General features: G+C 37.8%; 1 protein-coding gene across 3 annotated transcripts in view; it reads left to right on the forward strand.

The window, feature by feature from the left end:
- Positions 1-22,427, forward strand: part of Efcab11 (EF-hand calcium binding domain 11) — a 170,111-nt gene that overhangs the window by 6,556 nt on the left and 141,128 nt on the right. For 2 of the 3 annotated variants that reach the window (XM_063241211.1, XM_003472470.5), the window contains exons 4-5: positions 20,982-21,083; positions 21,924-22,014. In XM_063241211.1, coding sequence (XP_063097281.1) covers positions 20,982-21,083; positions 21,924-22,014 — 193 coding nt within the window. The remainder of the gene's footprint in view (positions 1-20,981; positions 21,084-21,923; positions 22,015-22,427) is intronic. The other variant, XM_063241212.1, reaches the window with a different exon arrangement.

A 22,427-nucleotide genomic window follows, 5' to 3' on the forward strand; every position in this document is an offset into this window, starting at 1 on the left:
AGAGCCTCCGCTTTGCTGGTTCTGTCCCTTCACCCTGCTGAGAATGCAGGAGGGAAAGAGGCTGACTCGAAACTGAAGAACCCTCTGGCACAAAATGAAGAACTTAGAAAACAAAAGTAATATGAAGCAGAGTTTTAATTATAGTATTGCTGGAGTGGAGACTGCCAAACAGCGGGCGGTAAGGCAGGAAGAAGCAGATGAGCTGCTCAGCCTGTTGTCTTTGCCTGGCCCATTCTTGCAGGGGTAAACTGATTTTCTAAAAATAACTGATTCACTGATTGGTACTGTGAGGGTCTTAGACTTTGTTTCTGGGGTGAGCCAAGGTTCACAGGCTCTATGAGCACATAGCAAAAGTTTGCAAAGGTCTCACAAGGTCCTCCTCAAGTACATCATGTCAAGAATAAAAAACATGGCTGTCTCCATTAAAGTAGCCACCCAGGTCATGCCCAATGCTGCCTACTCTTACCTAATTGTTCCTACAGAGAGAGAGGGAGGGCAGAGGTGGGGAGAGAGATTGAGAGTGAGAGATCTTTTGTGAGGGGATAAGATCCAGTGTCCTGGTCTGATTTTCAAAAATTAACCTTGCTTTGGAAATTATTTAAAACTTACAAAAAGTTTCAAAATAAAATACTATGGAGAATATCTGTATGTCCTTTATGCAAACTCTTGTTAATATTTTCTCCATTTTCTCCCGTATATCTGTAAATGCCACAGTATACTCAAAACTTCACGAATTTATTCGGAAACCATATTTTTAGTCAAATTTACCATCTATATTCCATTTTTTGTCAGTTGGCCTAATAATGTTCTTAGTAATATCTTTCATCTTTTACGGCAGAAATTAGTTTTTGGTGTTATTTCCTCAGTCTTCATTAATCTGGAATGTGTTGGTAGCCTTTTATCCCCCTTGTTATAACATTTTTGAAGAATGTAGCACGCTTTTGTTTTTATTTTTAAAAGGCATTCTTCATTTTCTTTGTTTGATATACTTTGTGACTGTGTGTTAATGGATTATATCTAGATGTCTCTGCAAAGCCTTGTGTGCTCATAGGCGAGGCTTCGGGGAGGTGACTGGATCATGGGTGTGTGATACTTGATTAATCCACTGACAGGTTTATAGCTAAGTGATATTAGGAGATGAAGCCTGATGGGAAGAGGTGGGCCACTGTGGGTGTGGCCTAGAAGGGTGTCTGTATTTGTCCTTCCTCCTCCCTTGACTTCATGCTCCTTCCTGCCTTGCTACGAGCTCTTTCTCCTCTGCCATGCCACCCTGCCTTGGAGCCAGCTGACTAGGGACTAAAACCTTTAGGAACTATGAACTAAAATAAACCTTTCTTCCTTTAACTTGTGGGTGTCAGGTGTTTTGTCCAATCAATGAGAAAGTAACTAAGATACCAGGTTAAGATTATGCCTTCTTGGCCAGAATACTGTTTAGAGATCTTACTCAGGATATTCACCTGAATGCAAAAGCAATCCTGGATAACAAAAGCAAAACAGAAAGCATCACAGTTCCAGATTTGGTTATACTACAAAGCTACTGTGATAAAAACAACCTGGTACTGGCATAAAAGTAGGCATATGGATAATGGAACAGAATGAAAGAAGCAGAAACAACTCAGGCACATTCAGCTGTATAATCTTTGGCACAAGGGACAAAAACATACACTGAAGAAAGATATCCTCTTTAATAAATGGTGCTTGGAAAATTGGATATCCACATGTAGAAGATTGAGGTTGGACCTGTATGTCTCACCATGTACTAAGCTAAAATCAAAATGGATCAAAAGATCTAAATGTTAAAACAGAAACAATCTGCTAAAAGATAAAATATATAGAATTCTTTTAAATTTTATTTAAAGAAAGACTAAACAAAACAAAATAGAAATAATACATATGTTCAGAGAAAAAAATAATTAGTAAGAAATCACTAGTTGATGTTTATATACTGTCCTCTTACAAATAGTTGTTCAGGATACAAAAATGGAACATATAATAAAGTGGGAATTCAAACAGTGAGACTGCAAACAGTTCTGTTCAACTGTCCAACAAAAACTTAGTAACATGGTTGTCAATCCTATACACTTAAACATACATGTAGTTATCCATATTTTTATTTATGTTTAGATTAAACAAACTAAAGCAGGTTAAAATGATTCTGAACAAAGAATGTTGGATTTCACATCATGACACTCCACAATCAGCACTGGGTACTGTAGTGTCTTTTTTTTTTAAATTTAAAGAAAGACTAAATAAAACAGAAAACAGGTAGAAATAATACATAATTTCAAAGAAAAAAATAAATCATTAGTTGATTACAGATTGCCTTCTTACAAATAGTTATTCAAGATACTAAAGTGGAGCGTATAAAGTGGGGATTCAAACAGATTGCAACCAGTTCTGTTCAACTATCCAACAAAAACTTAGAAATATGGTTTTCAATCCTATACACTTAAACATACATGCAATTATCCATCTTTTCAATTATGTTGAGATTGAATAAACTCAAGCAGGCTAATATCACTCTGAACAAAGAATAATACTATTGCTGGGTTTCACATTATGACACTCCAGGATCAGCACTGGGTATTTTAGTGACTCTTCAAAGTATCTGTTCATTTCATCATATGTCATAAGATCAGTTCTCATAAACTGTTTATAGATTCTACACATACGTGAATCTTAACATGTATTTCTATCCTTTCTACATTAGAGGGAGAAATAAAACAAAGCAAGGCAAAACAAAACATTTCTATAAAAACATGAAATGAAATAAACATATAAGACCATTGTACAAAGAGTTCTACCATGGGTCCTGTGTTGTCTCTTGTTATCTCCAATAGAATTGGCTATATCATCAGACATAGTATAATTGAATATATCAGTACATAACAGTATTAATAAAAACAACTTTGTATATAGTATAGAACTTCAAAAACTGGCGGTTATCAACCAAAATGTGTATCTTAGGGTCTTGTCATCTTCAGTGTAGTTGCCTATACTCTCAGACTTTTACTATCCATCATATCAGTTTTGAATAAAATCTTCTCTGCCTCATTTCTGTTATGTTCATTTTTTGCCATCAGTTGTCTGCTTATCTTCTTCATTCTGTTTTCTGCTCCATTTATTGAGACCTCTCTGCCACTGTTCCTGGAATCCTAGTACTTTTCTCTCTCTCTAGAATGCCCTGCAGTATTCTTTGTAGAGTTGGATTGGTGATTGCGAATTTCCCAAGTTCCTCTTTGTCTTGGAAGCATCTTGTTTCTCCATTAATTTCTAGACACAGTTTAGCAGGGTATATCAATCTGGGATGGAGGTTATTTTCTTTCAGGGCTTGGAATATTTCGCTCCAGGCTCTTCTTGACTTGATGGTTTGTGTCGAGAAGTCTGCTGTTATTCTGATGGGCCTTCTTTTATAGATGATCTGTTTCTTGTCTCTAACAGCTTTTAATATTCTTTTCTTATATTGAATTTCTGGAATCATGATTATTAGATGCCTGGGTGTAGCCCTGTTTTGGTTGTAGGTGGCTGGAGTTCTGTATGCTTCATATATCAGAATATCATTTCCTTTTCCTATGTTTGGGAAGCTTTCCTTAATTATTTCTGTGAATAACCTTTCTAGTCCCTTTGTACCCCAGCTTCTTCATTCACATCCTTTATTCTTAAGTTATAGATCCTTTTGTCATCTTCTAGCCTTTGTATTGTTATTACTTGTTTCCTGTTATTTTTAAAACATTTTCCTTTTCATACTCCCAAACTGCAAAACTGTCCTCCAGTTTGGATAATCTATCCTTAGTTTCTTTCAAGCTGATTTGCCATCTTTCCATAGAATTTTCAATTTCCTGGTGATCTCTTTGAATCTGCTTCATGTATTCTATTTTTTTTTATATTCTTCATCAAATGGTTCTCTCCTTTGAGTTCCTCCCTTCTTCCGTCTGTGTCTGCTTGAGGGGTGCTTAGTATCTCTTTTATGAATCTTTTTATATCTTTATTTGACTAAATATTTCACTTTTGAACTCATCTATGAGGTCCTGAAAATATGTCTTTATGTCCACTGACGCTGTGTCTGGTTGCATGTTTGCTGTTCTTACTCTCCTTTGTATTTACCTATCCTGGGTCAATGTTCTCAGGGTTGGGACCTGGGGACTTTTTGTTGTTGCTTCCTCTTCCCATCTTTTTTGCTTCTTCCAGGAGGCCCCAGTTTCTTTCTTTGTTGGTTACAATTCTGAAGTGCTATGGCTAGATGACCCTTCCCACTGCCATGTGCTAGTGTATTGCAGACAGGGACAGTGTATGCTGGCCCCTCCCCTCCGGGTCAGTCAAGCTGCTGTGGCCTGCACTGTATTACTTTGTGCTGCCTCCCCTCCAGATCAGTAAAACTTCTGAGGCTTCACTGGGTTAGTGTGGTTAGTGTGCACCACGGCTGTAGAGACTTGATTTCAGATCAATATGTACAATTCTTAAACGCGTAGATGTAGGTAAGGACTTTACAAACAGCATCTCAGTGGCATAAAAGATAATATTAAGAATTAATAAATGGAATCACATCAAATTGTAAAGCATCTGCAGGAAAAAAAAATATTGCCAGTCATTCCATAGAGGACTAACATCCATATATAAACAATTTCCAAAAGTTAGATTCTTCAAAATAAAAGACCCAATAAAAAACGGGTGACTGAAATGAGTACACACAGCTCAAAAGAAGTACAAGTAACCAATAAATGTGTGAAAAATGTCCAACATCACTGGCCATTAGAAAAATAAAAAAACACTGAGATACCATCCAACTCCAGAAAGAATGACTATCATCAAGGAATCAATAACAAATTCTGGCAAGGATTTGGGGTAAAGAAACACTTCTACATTATAGGTGGGGCTGTACTAGTATACCCAGTATGGAAATCTGTGTGGAGATTCCTCAAAACCTAAAACTGTAAGTTCCATTTGACCCAATCAGATATCTTCCTAAAAGAGTTAAAGTCCACACTTTAATACTAGCAATCATAATCTGAACCAGAAAACAAATATCAGTGCATTCCAAATTACGTTCTTTAGGATGGAATATGTTAGAAATCAGTAGTAAAGGATGAATGGAAATGGCAAATGTTTGGAAACTAGCACATTTTAAATAATTCACAGGTCAGTGAAAAAGGACAAATTAGAAAATATTTTGACTTGAAAAGATAATATTTAATATATTATGAATGAACTGTAGTTGGGAAATAGTAGCACTAAATTTCCAACATCATAAAGGAGGAAATTCTTAAGATGATGGCCTCAGATTCTGCTTTTAACTGCAGAAAGAAGGGCTGGCCTGTGGATGTAGCTCGGAGTTTTCCTAGCATGCTTGAGATCCCCAGTTAGATCCTAGGGGTGGGGGACAGTAAAATAAGTGGAAAAAAACTGGGTGGAGCTCAGTGTGGTGGCATATGCCTGTAAAGAGACAGGAGCAGCACAAGTTTGAGCCCAGTCTGGACAATTTAGGGACTTCATTGAGTAAGAATATTTAGTGTTCCATTTCCAGTATGGAAAAAAAGAAAAAGTGAAAAACTAAGACTTTTTAAAAAATCAGTAAACCTGATATATTACACAACAGGAAAGAGACAAGACATTACCAGAATCAGAAATGAGAGTGCTGAGATGACTGTAAATGCTGTGGTTATAGTTATTTAAAGGACAGTGAAGTTGATATGGGAGAACTGAGACTCCCAACCTGGTAGTTGTCAAGTGTGCTGATTTTCTGGTTCCACAACATTGAGAAATGAAGTCATGAACCAAAGGTAGAAGTTAGGAGAGTTCTATTGGAAATAGAGAAAAATATAATGGGATAGTCACAGAGTCCCTTTGTCGGGGGTAATTTATATAGCAAAATCGATGTGGGTACAATGTGGGTCAAACTATAATCAACCTATAGATTTACAGATATAGCTGCTTAGCTAATATTGATCCAATAGGGAAACAAGTCATGTTGCAAGGAGTCATGAAAGGAACAAAGGTATTTTTGGGAAGGGATGGGTCCAGATGTCCTAGTCACTCACCTGGGCAACTGATGCCTATCTGGATTTACGGGGCCAGGCGGTACTAATCACAGCATAATCTCAAATTATTGTTAATCCTTTAGGTAGGCGTGTAGCCCTGGCCATTGCATTGTTATTGAGGGTTGGACGTCTTTAGCTGTGCCTCCAGCTACAGTTCTTTATTTTTCATTGGCTTCCTTGAGGGTTCTGTCCTTTTCTGATTGTATTTTAATTTCTAATTTAGTTGTCTTTTATAAGGGTACATTATTAACAATGTTACATCAGCAATTTGACAACATAGATGAAATGACCAGTTCATTGATAGTAAAAATTGCTAGATCTTACTCATTCAAGTGAATAGTTCTGCCCTATTTAAAAAACTGAATTTGCGGTCAGAACCGTTCCCACAAAGAAAATTCTAGAGGTGAATACTGGAGAGGACAGCCTCTCCCACTGCATTTTCGTGGTGTGGGAGTTCAGCAGGAAGCCAGGTGAACACGGGGCAGAAGAGCAGGCCCTCTCAAAGCCTCTCCATCACCGGAAGAATGGCCTCTCCCCTGGCTATTGCTATGACTGAGGTAAACTCCTTAGGAAGACCCAGAGACCAGAGGGAATGCCAGCTACACAGAAGGGCCCCCAAAAGGGTGCACAGGATGGCAGGAGAGACTAGCCACATGAAAAGCTTGAAGCAACAATAGCAGTACAAGCCAATAGGTGACCGAGGCCTCTCGGGACTGGCAGCCAACTCCAAAAGAACACTGGGACTTGGTGACTGGCCCTTTTCTGTCAACGTATTCTATATTTTTTGGTGGGTTTTTTCTCTTTCTTTCTCTTCTGCTTCTTTCTCCTCTTCTTTCTTCTCCTTCTTCCTCCCCCTCCCCAATGGCTGGGGAGAAATTGACCAATAACAAATGCTGGTGGGGTTTTGGGAAAAAAAGCAATACTACATTGTTGATTGAAATGTAGGCTGGTCTAATCATGGAAATCAGTGTGGTGGTTCCTCAAAAACTAGGATTAGAGGTCCCATTTGACCCTGCTCTACCCCTTCCTAGGTATTTTTCCAGAAGAATTAAAAGCATCATACCACAGCGATGTATGTGTACCCATGTTTGTAGTAGCACAATTTGTAATAGCTAAATAAACAACCCAAATGCCCATCAACCAAGAAATGGATAAAACAGACAATATTTTTATATAATGCAGTACTTCTTGGCTATAAAGAAAAACGTGAGGCTTTTATGGGTAAATGGATGCAGCTAGAGATCATACTCATAAGTGTAGTAAATCAGATGTACATGGGTAAGCATCATCTTGTCTCCCTAGTGTAAGAAAAGACCAAGTAAGATGCAACATCTGTAATAGATATTGAGAAAGGGAAACAAACTGCTCACAAGGAGGGAACAACTGGGATGAGAGAAAGGACAAATGAAGGAAGAGGAAAGGAAAAAAATATATACTATGTATATACTATATATGAATATATATACTATTTGTATATAGATATATATACAAGATAAATAATATAATTTTACTATTAGTCCATTGAAAGGATTGATTGGTGCTTACATTGGTTCATTAATTTTGCATGCCTATAACTTGTAATCTGAGCAACTATTTTAAAGGCAACAATATGCAATATATTAAACATTGTTAATTTTCTTATTGTCTTGTTTTGAGATTGTATTATTGCTTATATTTTTGTTTACTTTGTTTCTCTTAAAAAAATAAACTAAGAAAACTCTAGGCCCAGATGGTTTTACTAATGAATTATACCAAAATTAAATGAAGAATTTTTCCAACTTTATACAAACTCTTCTAAAATCTTTGATTTACATTTTCTATTCTTTTATAAAACACGTATTAAATCTGGGCAATTTCTTTGGGTATGTGTTATGTTATTCTCTTTAATTTTACATAACATGAAATTTTACATATTAAATATTGAAAAATGGAGAAAAGTGAAAATAACTTATGTACAATTGTACATATTTATAGAATATAATGAGTACTGTTAATTATAGCTTCTTTTACCTAGACTTGTTTTGTTAAGAGTTGTGAATCTTATTTTGGCAAATTTTATGGAAGTATTAGTTTTATAGACTATATTCCTCATGAAATTATCACTGAAAAATTAACCAAGATTGAATTATTTATTAAGTGGATATTTCACTTACTAAGCCAAAACTATTTTCATTGCAGAAAACAGGTTAGCATATTTTTGTCATGTTAAATATTGTTTCATGTATAATCACATTAAATATTAGTTTATATATAACAATCAGATGATAAAATATCTTGATGATACTTAGATTGAAAATCTATTATTTTTTGTATATAAGGGTAGAAATTATACATGAAATAAGACTTTTGAAATAGTATTATTACTAAGAGAATGCTTTTCACATCATCTCAAACTTAGTGTAGTTTGCCCACGCTTTTAATTTTGTGTTGAAAATTTTCACTTTTTCAAAATATTCAATATACTATTTGATGTTCACCTAGTGAAACCTTCCTTACACTTTTATTCTTAGCATTTGTAATATGTGACTATTCCAGTCATTAAAAGAGTTCTGTCTTCTTGGAGAATTTCCTGCACTGTATTGATAAAGTTTCTCCTTTTTAGGAGTTCCCTGATGTGAATGAGTTATTCTGTCTGGACATAGGTCTTCCCTGATTGACTGTATTTATGTATTATTTGCCCTGTGACTTGTCAATATGTCAGGTGGATCTGTACCTGGAAGCACCTAAACATTCATTATTTTAATAGATTTTCTTTCTTTATTTTGTATTCAGGATCTGCCTTTACATTGAATATTTTCTTTGCTTATCTATGAAGGCGTTAACACTGCAGGTTAACTTTCCTTTGTTTTATTCTCCCATGCCCTGAAAGGTGTGAATTCTGGAAAAACTATTTTCTATATCCTTTACCTGTGTGCTAAGTTCTCTGATGTAGAATAAAGGTTCAGCAAAACCTTTCTTGACATTAAGTATATCCATAGGCCACCTCTTCATATGTGGTCTCTCATGTTTAGTAAGCTGTGACTTCATAAAAAAGATTTTGCCACATGCATTGCACCTATGCAGTTTTGCTTTTTCTGAGGACTGCTATGCACATTGACAGGTAAATTCTGGCAGGTTTCCCACCATTAACATTCCAAAAGCTTTTCCCCAGTGTGATTGCTCTGACTTAAAGTAAGCGCTGATTCATGGCTGATTTTCTTCCAGGTATCCTGTTGATTCTCTTTTCACCTGTATTTTTCTTCCTCATGTTTTTGACTGAAGGAAACTCATGTTGATGAAATTTTAAAAATTTCTTCCCCTTTATGAATTCTCTAAGACTTGAATTTTGCCTTTATCCAAACGTGTTTCTCACATTTGCCGCAGTCATGGAGCTTCTTTTTTATTTGAGTTCTGATGTGAACACAAGAGCACCTCTGTATTCAATGTGTTCGTGTACTTTGTCCCATGGCTGAGTTCTGTGTATAACAAAGACTACCTTATAATTCATTATGTCCAAAGGATTGCTTCACCTGGAATTTTATGCCAAATTGAGTTTTTCCTATGCTCAGGGCTTTTTGACTTTGGTAATATGCTTTAGGACCTGCTCCAGGATGCATTTCCTTGCATTTAATATCAAAGAATGACTCTCACATCCATTTCTCAGCCAGATCATTAGGGTGCCTCCTTTTGGGCATCTTTTCCTAATAATTAATTTTAAAATATATTTCAAAGTAAATTAATCATCTGAGAAATTCAAGGGAACTATCAGAGCAAGGATTAGACTGGAGGGATGAGATCAAATGGAGGTGCCGAATGCCTTATTCCAAAATTACTGTGCAAGGACTCATCTTAGTTTACAAGTTTCCAAGATTTTTCCTTTTTCTTCCAGTCTTAGTTATCAATATCAAATTAAAGGAACAGTTTAAAGGTAGCATACTAACTCTTCAGCTAGCTTCAGTTTATGTTTAACAGAGTGGGGAGTCACAAAACCACAAACATCCAACTGAACCAGTGAAGGAGCCCTCCAGCAAGAATCCCCTTCTCTTCCCTGGTAATGATCCCAGTCACATTTACATGTTATTTCTCTTGAAGGAAAAAGGTTCATGCTCAGATTAAACATTTTTTCAAATATATGCCTCTTTCCTCAATGTTTTGATTCTGAAGAAGGGAAATGTTGGTCTTGGCTTCCTGGAAGCTGTTTATTTTGGTAATCAACTTTCCAAAGTTCTTTTTGGTAGCTGTGACTTGGGAATTCTTCTGCTACCAATGACTCTTCTTACTTGAAGATCAAGGTCATGCCAGCTGTCTGTTGCAGGCCACAGGCGCTGTGCAGCTTCCTGGGTGAGGTCCAGACTCCTGTCCAGGATTGCTCTCAGGCAAGAGCTGAGTCCTGAAGATGCCTATATTGCACTTTCAGTTCAGAATAGGCCCTAGATTCCTGGATCTACTTCCTGGGGGCCTCTGGTCCTCTTAGAAGGTGGTCATCGCTGAAATTCATTGTGAAATTCAAGGAGAGTGAAGAGTCAAGTCAAGATACTAGAAGTAAGAGTGGACTGGAAGAAAAGTAAGTTCTAGGACATCTGAGGGCAGTCAGAATGAGTAGCTGAGAACTGTTACTGATGTTTTTATTGCCTGACATAACAAGCAAGTATAAGCGAAACCTATTTAATGTGTCCAGGAAGAAGGACATAAGTGAATGGTAGAAAAAATCAGGCTGCTTGTTTAAGGAAACGGTAGGTCACTGCTGAGATTGGCTTCAGTGTACAGTATTGTTGCTACTTCTTTCAGGGGGAGTTTATTACAATTCTTATTTTTTAATTTCTCTAAGTGCATAGAATGAAAGAAGTTTGTAAGCAGAAGAGACAGGAAAGTCATCTGTCACCTGCCTTGCTCCCTCTGTCCCTCTGCTCTTCCTTATTGTTCTTCCTCCTCATCCATCCCTCCCCCCCCCCCTCGTCAGGCTGAACTAATTTTGTGGCCTTTGCTGGCCTTGAACTCACAGTGATCTGCCTGCTTAGCCTTCTGAGTTCTGGCATAGGTGTGGACCACCACACTCGGGTTTATCCCCTTTTCAAAATAAGAAATCTGGCTGTAGAGAAGAATAATAAAATAATAAAGAATACTAATAAAATAATATATGCCTGGCATTTGTATGGCTCTATTTATAAAATACTTTCACATGTAATACAGCATTTGTTATTATAGATAATAATTATAGCTGTCATCTCCTCAACAATTACCATGTACATATCTGTGATGAGCACTATGCAGTGGATATTATATTTAATACAACTCTGAGATCTGATAATTATCTCCATTTGATAAGTTAAAAAGTATCCCAAAGCTCAGAGAGGTTAATTTTCCCAGGGTGACACATAGGTAGAAGCAGTAGGCCAAAGCAGTCTGACTTCAGCTTTACTTTTGTAAGCTTCCCTTGATCTAATAGTGCTGTGGATCATACTTGTAATGATGGAGTTGAAACCCGTGTTTATCCCCTTAAGGATTTAGCCAATGAGTTAAAGTGGGGAGGATTTCAAATTAGATTCTGTAGGTAGGTGTGGTGGCTCACACCTATAATCCTAGCTACTTAGGAGACTGGGGCAAGAGGAGGGTGAATTTGAGGCTAGTTTGGGTAACATAATGAGCCTCTATCTCACAACTAAAAGGAAAACATGCTAGTCTGATTTAGTTCCTATTTATGTAGCATCCAAACTGAATACAGGAAAACAAATATAGTGGTCAGTGTCCATACAATAGAAATTCTTTTCCTAGAAAGGTGTAGCCTTTCTGCCCTGGAACAATTCCAGTCTCTTCCTCATAGGGAAGAGACTGATGGATGGATGTTGATGTCCAGAAATGGTTTAGTAAATGTAAAAGTTTATAAGGTGGTTTCTAAGGGTTTCTTTGGTGAGGCTTGCATTTAATACCAGAATTCATTGAGGTGACTCTGTAAAAGGCACAGACCATATGCTCCAAGTGTGCAGATCTCTGATGATCTGGCTTATTGTGGAATACAATGCAGGGCATTTTATATGTGTTTGAACAGATAAGACTTTATGGGACTCTTGCTTACAGAATGCTAAAAGCTACTGGTAAGCATTGTGCCACTGATGCCTCATGCAAGTGTCTTGGTTATTGTCTTAGTTACTTTTTACTCATCACTGAGACAAATTGCTGATTCTCGAAGTTAAGGAAGAAAAGGTTTATTTCTTACAGTTCTTGGAAGTTTCAGTCCATACTTAGTCGACTCTAAGGCAGGGTAGCGTGGCAGGGCTGCAGTGCATGGCAGCTGCAAAACTGCAAGGCGGAAACTGGCAAGAGAGAGACACACACCTTCTTCCCACCAAAAGTTTGCATGGTATCCTGGCTCCACTCCTAAGTGGATGTAGCACTCACCACCAATCCGAGTGCTAGGCAACAAACAAATCACAAATGCTAGATTTGGTCCAGTACATAATTCATGAGGCTTGGGTGTCACTGACATAAACCATGACAATTATTACCCTGAATCTATATAAAATATATCAAAGAAAAAAATTGCATGAAATACCTCCATATTGCATGAAATACCTTATTGCCCCTTTGGAAGAATGCACATATATTATTACTTTCATCCTGACAAAAAGAAGCTTTCTAGGAACTTACTTTAACCTTCAACTTTAAATGATGGAAAAATCAAAGCAATTGAGTTATATAATGGTAATTATAGACTGTTTGACTCAGTCAAGCTGTGCAGTATAAACTCAATTGTGAAATAATTTGTGGATGATTAGGTTAATGGTCAGTTGACTTTTATGCTTTTATCTACTACTGTCTTGTCTGACTTGTTCATTTACTATTGAACATATTTTCCTAAGTTTAATTTTCCATTTTGTAGTGTCTCAGGTTTTTTTTTTTTTTTTTTTTTTGAATCAGGGATTGAACTCATGACCTCATGCTTGCCAGGCAGGTGCTGTGCTGCTAAGCTATATCCCTAGCCCCTTAGGTTCTATTTTAAACCACTTGTAGTAGTATATGTCTTGGGATTCTTTTTCTTGACCCACCTTCAGAACAAAAGCCAAGGTATAGCAGGAGTGAGGTTTTCAAATTTGTAGTTCTTTTCTATCATAAGGAAACTACATAAAAATTAAGGTTACTGTATCTTGAAATTATAATTGTAGGACCAGTCTGTGGTACTGTCCACAAATAGTCACCCATATATTTATTCATTTAATTCTTCTTTAGAGTACTAAATGGATAATTTAGTTCTATTCTTTTGGAGGAATAGAAAAGTATTAGGAGATACAGACACTAATCAAAGTACAATTTTTAAAGACATGTCATGTGATAGGGGAGGGAGAAGTACTGTCACTTCTTTTATGGCCAGATGGCATACGAATACTACAGGCAACGAGCCCTCGGAGTTCAGAGAAGAGCAATGTTCTCTTCCTAAACACGTGGACCCAAAGCCTGATGTTGGGGATGGGTGAGGTTTGGAAAAGTGAGGAAGCTACAAGAACACGATAAATGAATGCAGAGAGATGCCAGCTACACTCTCCAACTCTTGTGGACTTCTCTGCTCTGCTGGGCAGAAGTCATCACTGATTCTGACAACCGTGTGTATTCTGCTCATATAAAGCACTGGATGATGCTAGACACAGTGGGGCATGCCTGTCATCCCATCTGTTTGGGAGGATCTTAAGTTCAATATTGGCCTGGGCAACATAGCAAGACCTTGTTTCAACAGAGTTGGAAACATTGAATATATTGGAGAATTTCCAGAGGTATTATCACTGTCTGCAGCTAGAAGTGGATAAGCTGGCAGGCTGTTTTTTTGTAAGGGCTTTTTCTCCACACCATACTTGTGGGATTTCTCTCATAGACTCATAATATCCTCCCTTGCTGGCCAAAATCTCTTCATACCAGATCTTATCCATGTCTTTATGGAGCCCCCCAACCTCTAACTTCCCCTCTCAGATTTGCGTATCCAAACCTGTGAATGGCAGCTATTATGCTGTTCATAGAGCATCTTGCATGCAGGACTCCCTTGGAATATTGTTGCCTGTCCTGCGCCAGCAGAGTATAGCACTTAATTGCATACTGATTGTATTAAGACTGTGTATTAGTAAGCTTTTTATTACTGGAACAAAGTATTGGACATACACAATTTAAGGGTGGAAGGCTTTATTTTGGCTTATAGTGCCAGTGGTTTTAGTCGATGGTCAGCTCACTTCTAGGAGAAACATTGTGAGATGGTGTGTCAGAGGAAGGCTGCAAACCTCCTGGCAACCAGGAAGTGGATTGAACAAGGAAGAGCCAGAGAGGAAGAAACAGGACTGGATATAGTCTTCAAAGTCGTGCTCCTGTGACTCACCCGGGCACACTCAAAGTCTGCTTTATTAAGCTAGGTATCTATCAATCCAGTCAAGTTGACAGTCAAGATTAACCATCACATCCAGGTATGCTGGCCTGAGGGAAGTGAGAATTAGGAATGCGGTTAAGGACCAGTTTTCTGAGGAAGAAGTATGAGGCTTTAACTTCCAGAATAATGTATTAGGACTTTGCATTGTTAACACCGAGGAACTTTGAATTTTACGAGCAGGAGATGTATGTAATAAAAAAGGTAATGATTCCTGTCCATGTTTGATAGAAATAGGGTTTTATTGGTTCAGATTTCTCTATTCTGCTGTAACCTGTTTTTACTCATTTTCCTCCCAATGATATAGTAAAACTTGATTTCTTCCATTAAGGTAGATTCTTTTCTCTTTATTCCCATACTTTTCTTCAGGCAGCTGGAAGAAAATATTAGTCCTCTGAATTTACTTAACCATCTTGCTGTGACAGCTCCTCATTGTTGATGTCGCATTCACCTTCTGTCCTTAGAGTCTTTTTATGCAAACACATTTTACCCTTTCTTCCCCCTATCATGGCCTCCAGCAGCCCTAATCTGAGTTTTATTTCTCAGACCACAGAAGGCTTGCATTATACTTTTAAAAAGGTCACTTCATCCTTTTAAGTCTTCAATGTTAGGCATTTTTGATCTCTGGGAAGATTAATATGTGACAGAATGAACAGGAGCCCTCCCCTTTCTGCTAAATCCAGCCCCAAGCTTACAGTCTACATAACCTGGTGCTTTTATTGTTTTCTCCTTCACTCTACGCAGGTTTATTGCAGTTTCTAATTTGAGCTCCCTGTATTGGCAGACACTACACTACTTCATTTCAGGAGGATATCTCAGTGTGTGCTGACCCTGAAGTTAGAAGTGTGAACCATACAAAAAAAATATACATAATGGAACTTTCAAGGAGAAATTTATGTAGTTTTATTGGACTTTTTGAATGTCTACTCCCCTGTGGTGAAAGATGATGTGGTGATTACCCTACTAGGAAATAGCTTAAAAACAGAAAAGTACAAAAAGAATAATATTTCCAGTCTGTCTTTCTATATAGCATATCTATATCACATATATAAAGTAGTTTGGAAAGCAAATGTATATATTCACATATATTCATTTAGAGTATGAAATGAGTCCATTTTTCTAAGTATCGTTTATAAAATGGAAGTATGTTATTTTCCAGTTGTCTGGAAAATATAGACACAGAGTCAAGAAGGATTTATAAAGAATATAGATGCTTGTTGGGCTTTGCACCTTAACTGACTCCCAAATCAGTATGCTAATTGCTTGGTCCACTTTTGGGAGATTATTGAAGCTTTAGGAGGTAGGGTCTGGTAGAAGGAAGTTAGGTCATCGATGTGTGCTTTTGAAGGTGTTTTAGGGTACCTGTCTCTTCCTCTCTTTTTTACTTCCTGGAGGTGAGCACCAGCATGAGGTGAGCAGTTTCCTCTATCACACATTCCCATTGTGATGTACCAGCCACTATAGGACCAAAGTGATTGGGTCAAGTGACCATTGACTGAAACCTCTGTCACCATGAACTGTAATCCTTTTCTTCTTTTAAATGTCCATTTGAAGTACTTGTCACAGCAAACAAAACAAAACAAAACAACCTGACAAACTCCTTGGGGTCTTTAAACCATGATCCTCAATTGCGAGTCCTATCAGGACATTCCCAGGGACACTGCTGGTCAGAGAAGTGTGGGGAGCTCCACTGCACCAAACTGAGTAGCTCTGCCTTCATTTCCTCTGTGCTCTGTACTGGCCTATTTTATAGAGAAGAACCTTTCCTAACAGGGAAGAAGTCTGTACACTGCTGATAGAATCCAAGTACACACACAATTTTCACACATTGTCTACAGTCATATTAATAAATGGAGGTAAACACAGAGATTGTGTGTTTTGTGATGTTATTGTGATCCTAATTTATAAGTATAGTAAAGCATGTTTAGGTAATTATTATTAGTGGAACAGTATGCATAGAACACTCAACACTGTATTTGAAATTAGAATTTCCTGAATATAGTCTTTCACTCCAGGGCAGACACAGATAATGTATTTTTCATTGGGTATGAAATCTGATGTTAATAGAATTATTAAATAGAATTACTCACTTTGTGAAGTGGTAATTCTTTGATTTGAATATTGTGACAGCAGGTGGAGCTAGTAGTAGGAATTCTAATTTTAGGCCATTTAAAAAGCAGCAAGATACGTAAGACTCACATTAAGGTCTTTGCACTACAAAGCTTAAGGAATAGTAAATTATTAAGTATTAGCTTTGGGAAGTGACCATATTATTACAATAGGAGAACCTAGCTGAATGAAAACTCGATCTTTTTAGAAAAGGCTCACCTTTGATGTGTTTGGGAAGATGACATGAAAGCATAAGGGAGAGAGAATGATTACATAGTTTAATATGTCCTGGGTGCCCTTGAACTGTAGTGTGTTGACTTGGAAAAATAAAGTATGTGACTGTGGGAGAATCATATGAAAGAACTTAATCACACATATAGAGCTATTTGTGTTATTAGATTGTTTTTCTCTCTCTCTTTTCTTGTTTTCTTTTTCTTTTTCTTTTTTTTTTTGTATCAGGGATCAAACTCATGACCTTGTGCTTGCCAGGCAGGTCCTTGTGCACTGAGCAAAGTTTCCAGTCTTGTTTCTCTTTTTAAGTGATAATAAACATGCAATTTAATTATCTGTATGTTTTCTCCTCTGATAACTGAAGAATGTTAGCTTTTTATCTCACGAGACTATGGAATAAAGACTTGCATACTTTATAGCTCCAAACTGGTGCATTATCTGAATATGTAATATAAATGATACCATCAGTTATTTGCTTTTTTTTTTCTTGTGAATCACTCGAGACCATATAACTATGATTTCCTTCTAATCCTTTTTCTAAGTCAGATGCAGTGATAACTAAAGACAAATATTATGCATGCATTTCCTTCAGCATTTTGTTTCCTTTTTACTAGGTCATAATATACTAAGAAATGGGAGTTTCTAAAATGGGTTTATTTTGCTGGCTATATGAAGAAAAAGTGACCTACATTTTGGCATTAGTTTTTAGAATTATAAGATTATTTAAAATGTACATTTAATACTTTTTGCTGAAAACTAGAAATAATACCTTCCTAATCTAATTTATTTATTACATATTACTTATTGGCAAACATGTAACTAATGATTGCTACATGCCAGGTCTCATGCTAAGCACTGGGATGAAAGTCTGAATAATGTACACTGTTTTCCCTCGGCATATCTCAGGCAAACATGTGGCTGGATAATTACCATAGATCTTCATCCATTTGACCATAGTATTGTGAGTGCTAGACTTTCGTCATAGCAAAGGGACTCACAGAAATCAGAGAAGTCTTCAAAGAGCAGGTAATCTGAGTGAGTTGCATCTGGAAGGAGATGTGAAAACTCACTAGAAGAAATAAAGAAAAAGCTGCTTTCCAGACAGTGTGTTTAGACATGCAGGAACTGATAATCTGCTGTTTTGGAGAAGCATCCGGAAGTTAGCTAGAGGGACTGGAGAGGCAGGTGGGAATAAAATGGTGATGAGTCTCGTAGAATGCGCAGTGATCAGTGAATAAACTGTAGAAACATTACAACAGCTCTATCTTCTGTTTAATTGATTACCTTTTGGAGTTCATGAAACTAAAGTTATGGGAGTATGCGAGCTACACTTCAGTTTTAACTTCAGCATTTAAAAATATGTTCTCTAGTTACAACGGTGATTAGATGGGATTAGATGTAGTTGCTATCCTTAGCAACCACAATACAAACAAACAAACAAAAAGCTACACATGCTAACTCCATCCAACACAGTCAGCTCTACAGTTGCAGATACCACATTTTAGCCAACTGACCCTGTACTGAAGATGTGCAGACTTTTATCATTATTCCTAAATGATACAATGTAACAACTATTTGTATAGTGCTTATATTGTATTAAGTATTACAAGTAATTAGATGATTTGAAGTACATAGGAGGATGTGTGTAGGTTATATGCAAATATTGTACCATTTTTTCATGAGGGACTTTAAGTTTCCTAGATTTCAGTATCCTCGGGGGTCTTGAAACAGTCCTTATAGAAACCAGGGAATGAGTCTGATGCTGTGATAGCTGCAAGAAGATATGCTTCCTTGACCAGAGGGAAAATCAGTTACCTCCTTGACTTTTTCCTCTTGTTACACGTTGCTCAGGTCCCTGTGCTTAGGTTCTTTTGCTCAGCACTTCCAAACAGACAAAGGAGGCATGGTGAAAAAGAGGAAGGCTTTGTTCAGAGAAAGCTCTGAGAAGATGGAGGGACCTCATGTTCCTCAAATTTCCCTTGTCCCCATGGAAAGGTGGCTGGATCCCTCCAGGTGCCTCTGTCTTCATATTCTGTCTGTCCATCCATGTCAAGAACAGGGGTAGAACTTAAGCCCTAGGCCAGAGGAAGTGTGGAGGAGCCACTCATCTCTAAAGTGAAGTACTTTGCACTGCCACTTTAGGGACAGTGGCATGACACTTTAGAATATTTTGCACTTTAGAGACACTCTTAGTTGTCTCTAAAACACTGACCACTTAACATACCCAAATCATGACTCTGTTTCTAATCCTGTTCTCCCCTCATCTTTCTCATGTCCTTAAATGACCCTCGGATCCAGAATAGGTGGGTTGTTCCCGGCATCCTCTTACCTGCCTCGTGCAGTGCCTCCTCACCTCGGGCCATTTCCTTTCTCAAGCGTATCCGGATGCCTTGTCCTCCACTCATGCCACTGCCGGTACCCAAGCAGCTCCAGCTCGCGCCAGGAGGCCCCTAACCGGTCTCCCTTTTTACGTGTGTTGCTTTTTCTACCCAATCCTTTTTCAAGACAGTAGCCTGAAAGATCTTTCCAAAAGCTAAATCAGATCTTACCGTTTTTCACTGCAAACTTTATATTGACTTTCTCTTGGAATATAAATAAAAGAAATTATTTACTGTGGCCCACTAAGGCCTGGGCGTTCTGGCACTGCCTGCCTCACCACTCTTTTCTGTCTGTCTCTGCGTGTCTATGTCTGGTCTGTCTGTCTGTCTGTCTCTCTCGCTCCCCCCCCCCCCCCGCCCATTTTAGCCACCTGGCCTCTTTTCATTTTCCCATTTCCTCACCCCATGGTCTTGGCACAGACTGTCTCCACCGCCTGGATGGCTCCTCTTCCCATCCTGTAGCCAGTTGGTATCATTTCATGATTTGAGTCTTAGCTTAAGTATCGCCTCCTCTAAGTGCTTGCTCCTTTGCTAGAGTCTCTGCTGTAAGAGGATTCTCAGGACTGTTACAGCCTCCCATTTCTCCCTTATTGCAGATGCCACAGTTTGTAATCACGTGCAGCATTTGCCTTAGAACCTGCATAGTGACTCGCCATCTTAGCTCAGCATTTCCCTTGGAACTGGGGTCATGTCTGGTCTGTCTCCCTAATTCCGGAACTTAATAGTGCCTAGCACACAGCAGGTTAGAAAAAAGTTGTAGAAGAATCACTTAATAAATACATAAAGCTAGGTGATGTTTTTTGTTTGTTTGTTTTGTGTTTTGTTTTTTCCAGGAATCAAACTCAGTACTTTGTGCTTGCTGAAAAGGAGCTAATGCCCCTGAGCTGCATGCCTGGCCCTAGATTGATTTCTTTTTTCTTTTCTTTCTTTTTTATAGGTTAAGGAAGACATGGGAAATTAAGAACATTCTTTCAACATTTTTTTCAAGCTATTGGGACTATTTTAGGAAAGGAATACAGCTAAATATTAGTTCTCTCTTTCAAAGGAAGATGTTGCATGTGATCATTGTATGATTTGGATCTATTTTTAAAACAATGAGAACTTTTAATGGAAAGCCTGCATTTTAAAAATGACTACTCTTTTTCACATATTTAGGGCTCCGTTCACTGAAACATTTAAATTCTTGGCTTGGCTCCTTAAACCTACTGCAAAGATCACATTAGAATTCATTTTAATAGACACTGTAAGCACAGTATCCAATCTCATATCATCATGCTGGGCTCTTTTATTACAAAAGTCATAGGAAGCTGAGCCCGAGGCTGCTGAACACATTGAGGGGTGTATCCAGGGCTGGGGATGGTGCCAGCTCTATTGTTTGTGGAACATTCTCTCCACCTTTATCTGTGATGTGCAATGGGTATTGACTTTTGAGAAACTACTTCTCTGACCCCATCTCCCAGTAGGGAAAAACCAGCCAAAATGACATCTGGCTAGGAAAAAAGGGATCAAAGAAGCATAAGGAAAGAAAAATTATGAGAGCTGTTTAATAAGTAGTCTTGTGTCTCTTTTAGATCTGTTAGAGGGAAGCGTGTCAAACTTGTTTTAAGGTCACCATTCCTTTTTCCCTTAAAAAAGCTAAATGAAACCTAAGGGTACCTGTTGTTTCCACTATCGATTGCGAGGGTTTGGTTCCTTTAGAACATAGTAAAATGTCATTTTGATTTTATTTAAGAGTAAATCTGATTTACTGAAATTAAGATAAAATTGGATTATTATTGATATTTATCACTGTTTATGTTTGTTTTATTTTTTTCTTAAAGAGGAAGATAGTCATCTTTGTTTTTTTCATAGGCATAGTACTCGGGGAATTTTTAAATATTGTAAGGAAAAAGAAGGAAGCTCAACTATATCGGAATGAGATAAGACACATTTTCACAGCTTTTGATGTGCACTGTAAGTGTGTTTAAACTGTTCTGATATTCAAAAATTGCTAAGGAATTATGACTGGGAACGTATTAAGTAAAATACGCAATGTTATTTTGCTGTGTTAAGTGTTGGTGTGCTCTTTTCCTCCATTTATGATCTTAAATTCTTGTCATATACTGTGGATGAAATATTTACAGTTATACAACTATGCTTACTTACATGCTGTACTTTTGTACTTCCATATTGTACCTGTACCATAATGCAGACAGTGAAAGGACATAGGCCACAGGCCACCCGTGGAAATCAGCAGCCTTCTCATTCGTCTCCTCCTCTGACCCCTACATGTTTGGAAGAGTTCTTTTTCTACACTAGATGTCATGGAGAAGGGTTGCTGCAGGCTGCCAACCCCACAGATCCCATGCAAGTTGAAAAGGTTTGGGATTCTAGGTTCAGTATCTTCACTGCTACTGTTATTTCTCTCCTAAATAACATAGTTTAATACCAAGCAAGAAAAAAGCTGAATATTGAAGACTGAAATATTTTGGCAGTTTACAAAGACTTGCAGTTTAATACTGTATCGCAGTCATGTCTGTGTGCAGCCTTTTCCCCGGAACTTAGAGAATCAGCAAGATGGCAGGGCTGGCAGTGACTTCCAGGATGATCTGGGACTGCACTGAATGGGAGACTCATACAAGGCCAAGTTCCTCCGATAAGACAATATCAGACTACCTTATATGTAAAAGCAACTGTAGACTACTGCTTTTCTCTTAAAACAGTACAATAAAGTTTTATATGATCTTGCAGCTAAAATAATAGTTCATGGGGTTTTCAGAAGAAAACAAAGTTTTATTTTTCATTTTCAAATAGATCGTGGCTACTTAACTTTGGAAGATTTCAAAAAAGCATTCAAGCAGGTGGCTCCCAGATTACCAGGAAGGACTGTTCTTGAGGTATTCAGGTAAGGCGCCATGCTTTTTCTGTACGTCCACCCTCTGATTTACCATTTGCTTTCACAGAGCACTCCCTCTTGTGCCAATTTTTCACTTGTGGACATTTCCATCTCGCAGAATAGTGCCATGATCTGGGAGAGAAATCTGCACTTTTCCATATTCCTGCCACGCTCTTGACTGTGGCTGCTGAGGTCAGTGCAAAGTCGCACACCAGGAAGATATCTAAAAACACTTCTTGGCAGTACCATGGAAGAAGCAGAACTTCGTTTGCTTACAAATCAGCCAAAAGTGAAGCTTTCTTCGTATTCAGTGTGGATATGAGTGTTCTCCCATGGTCTGGGTTTGTTAGACTCAGGTTATTCATGGTTCTTAAGTCGTCTGGGGAGAAAAGGTGGAAGTGCCCAATAGTGTGTGGTTGCTC

The sequence above is a fragment of the Cavia porcellus genome, unplaced genomic scaffold (assembly GCF_034190915.1).
Source record: "Cavia porcellus strain 051 isolate PalLab524CR breed Dunkin Hartley unplaced genomic scaffold, mCavPor4.1 scaffold_31, whole genome shotgun sequence".
In the NCBI taxonomy this organism is placed as follows: Eukaryota; Metazoa; Chordata; class Mammalia; order Rodentia; family Caviidae; genus Cavia; species Cavia porcellus.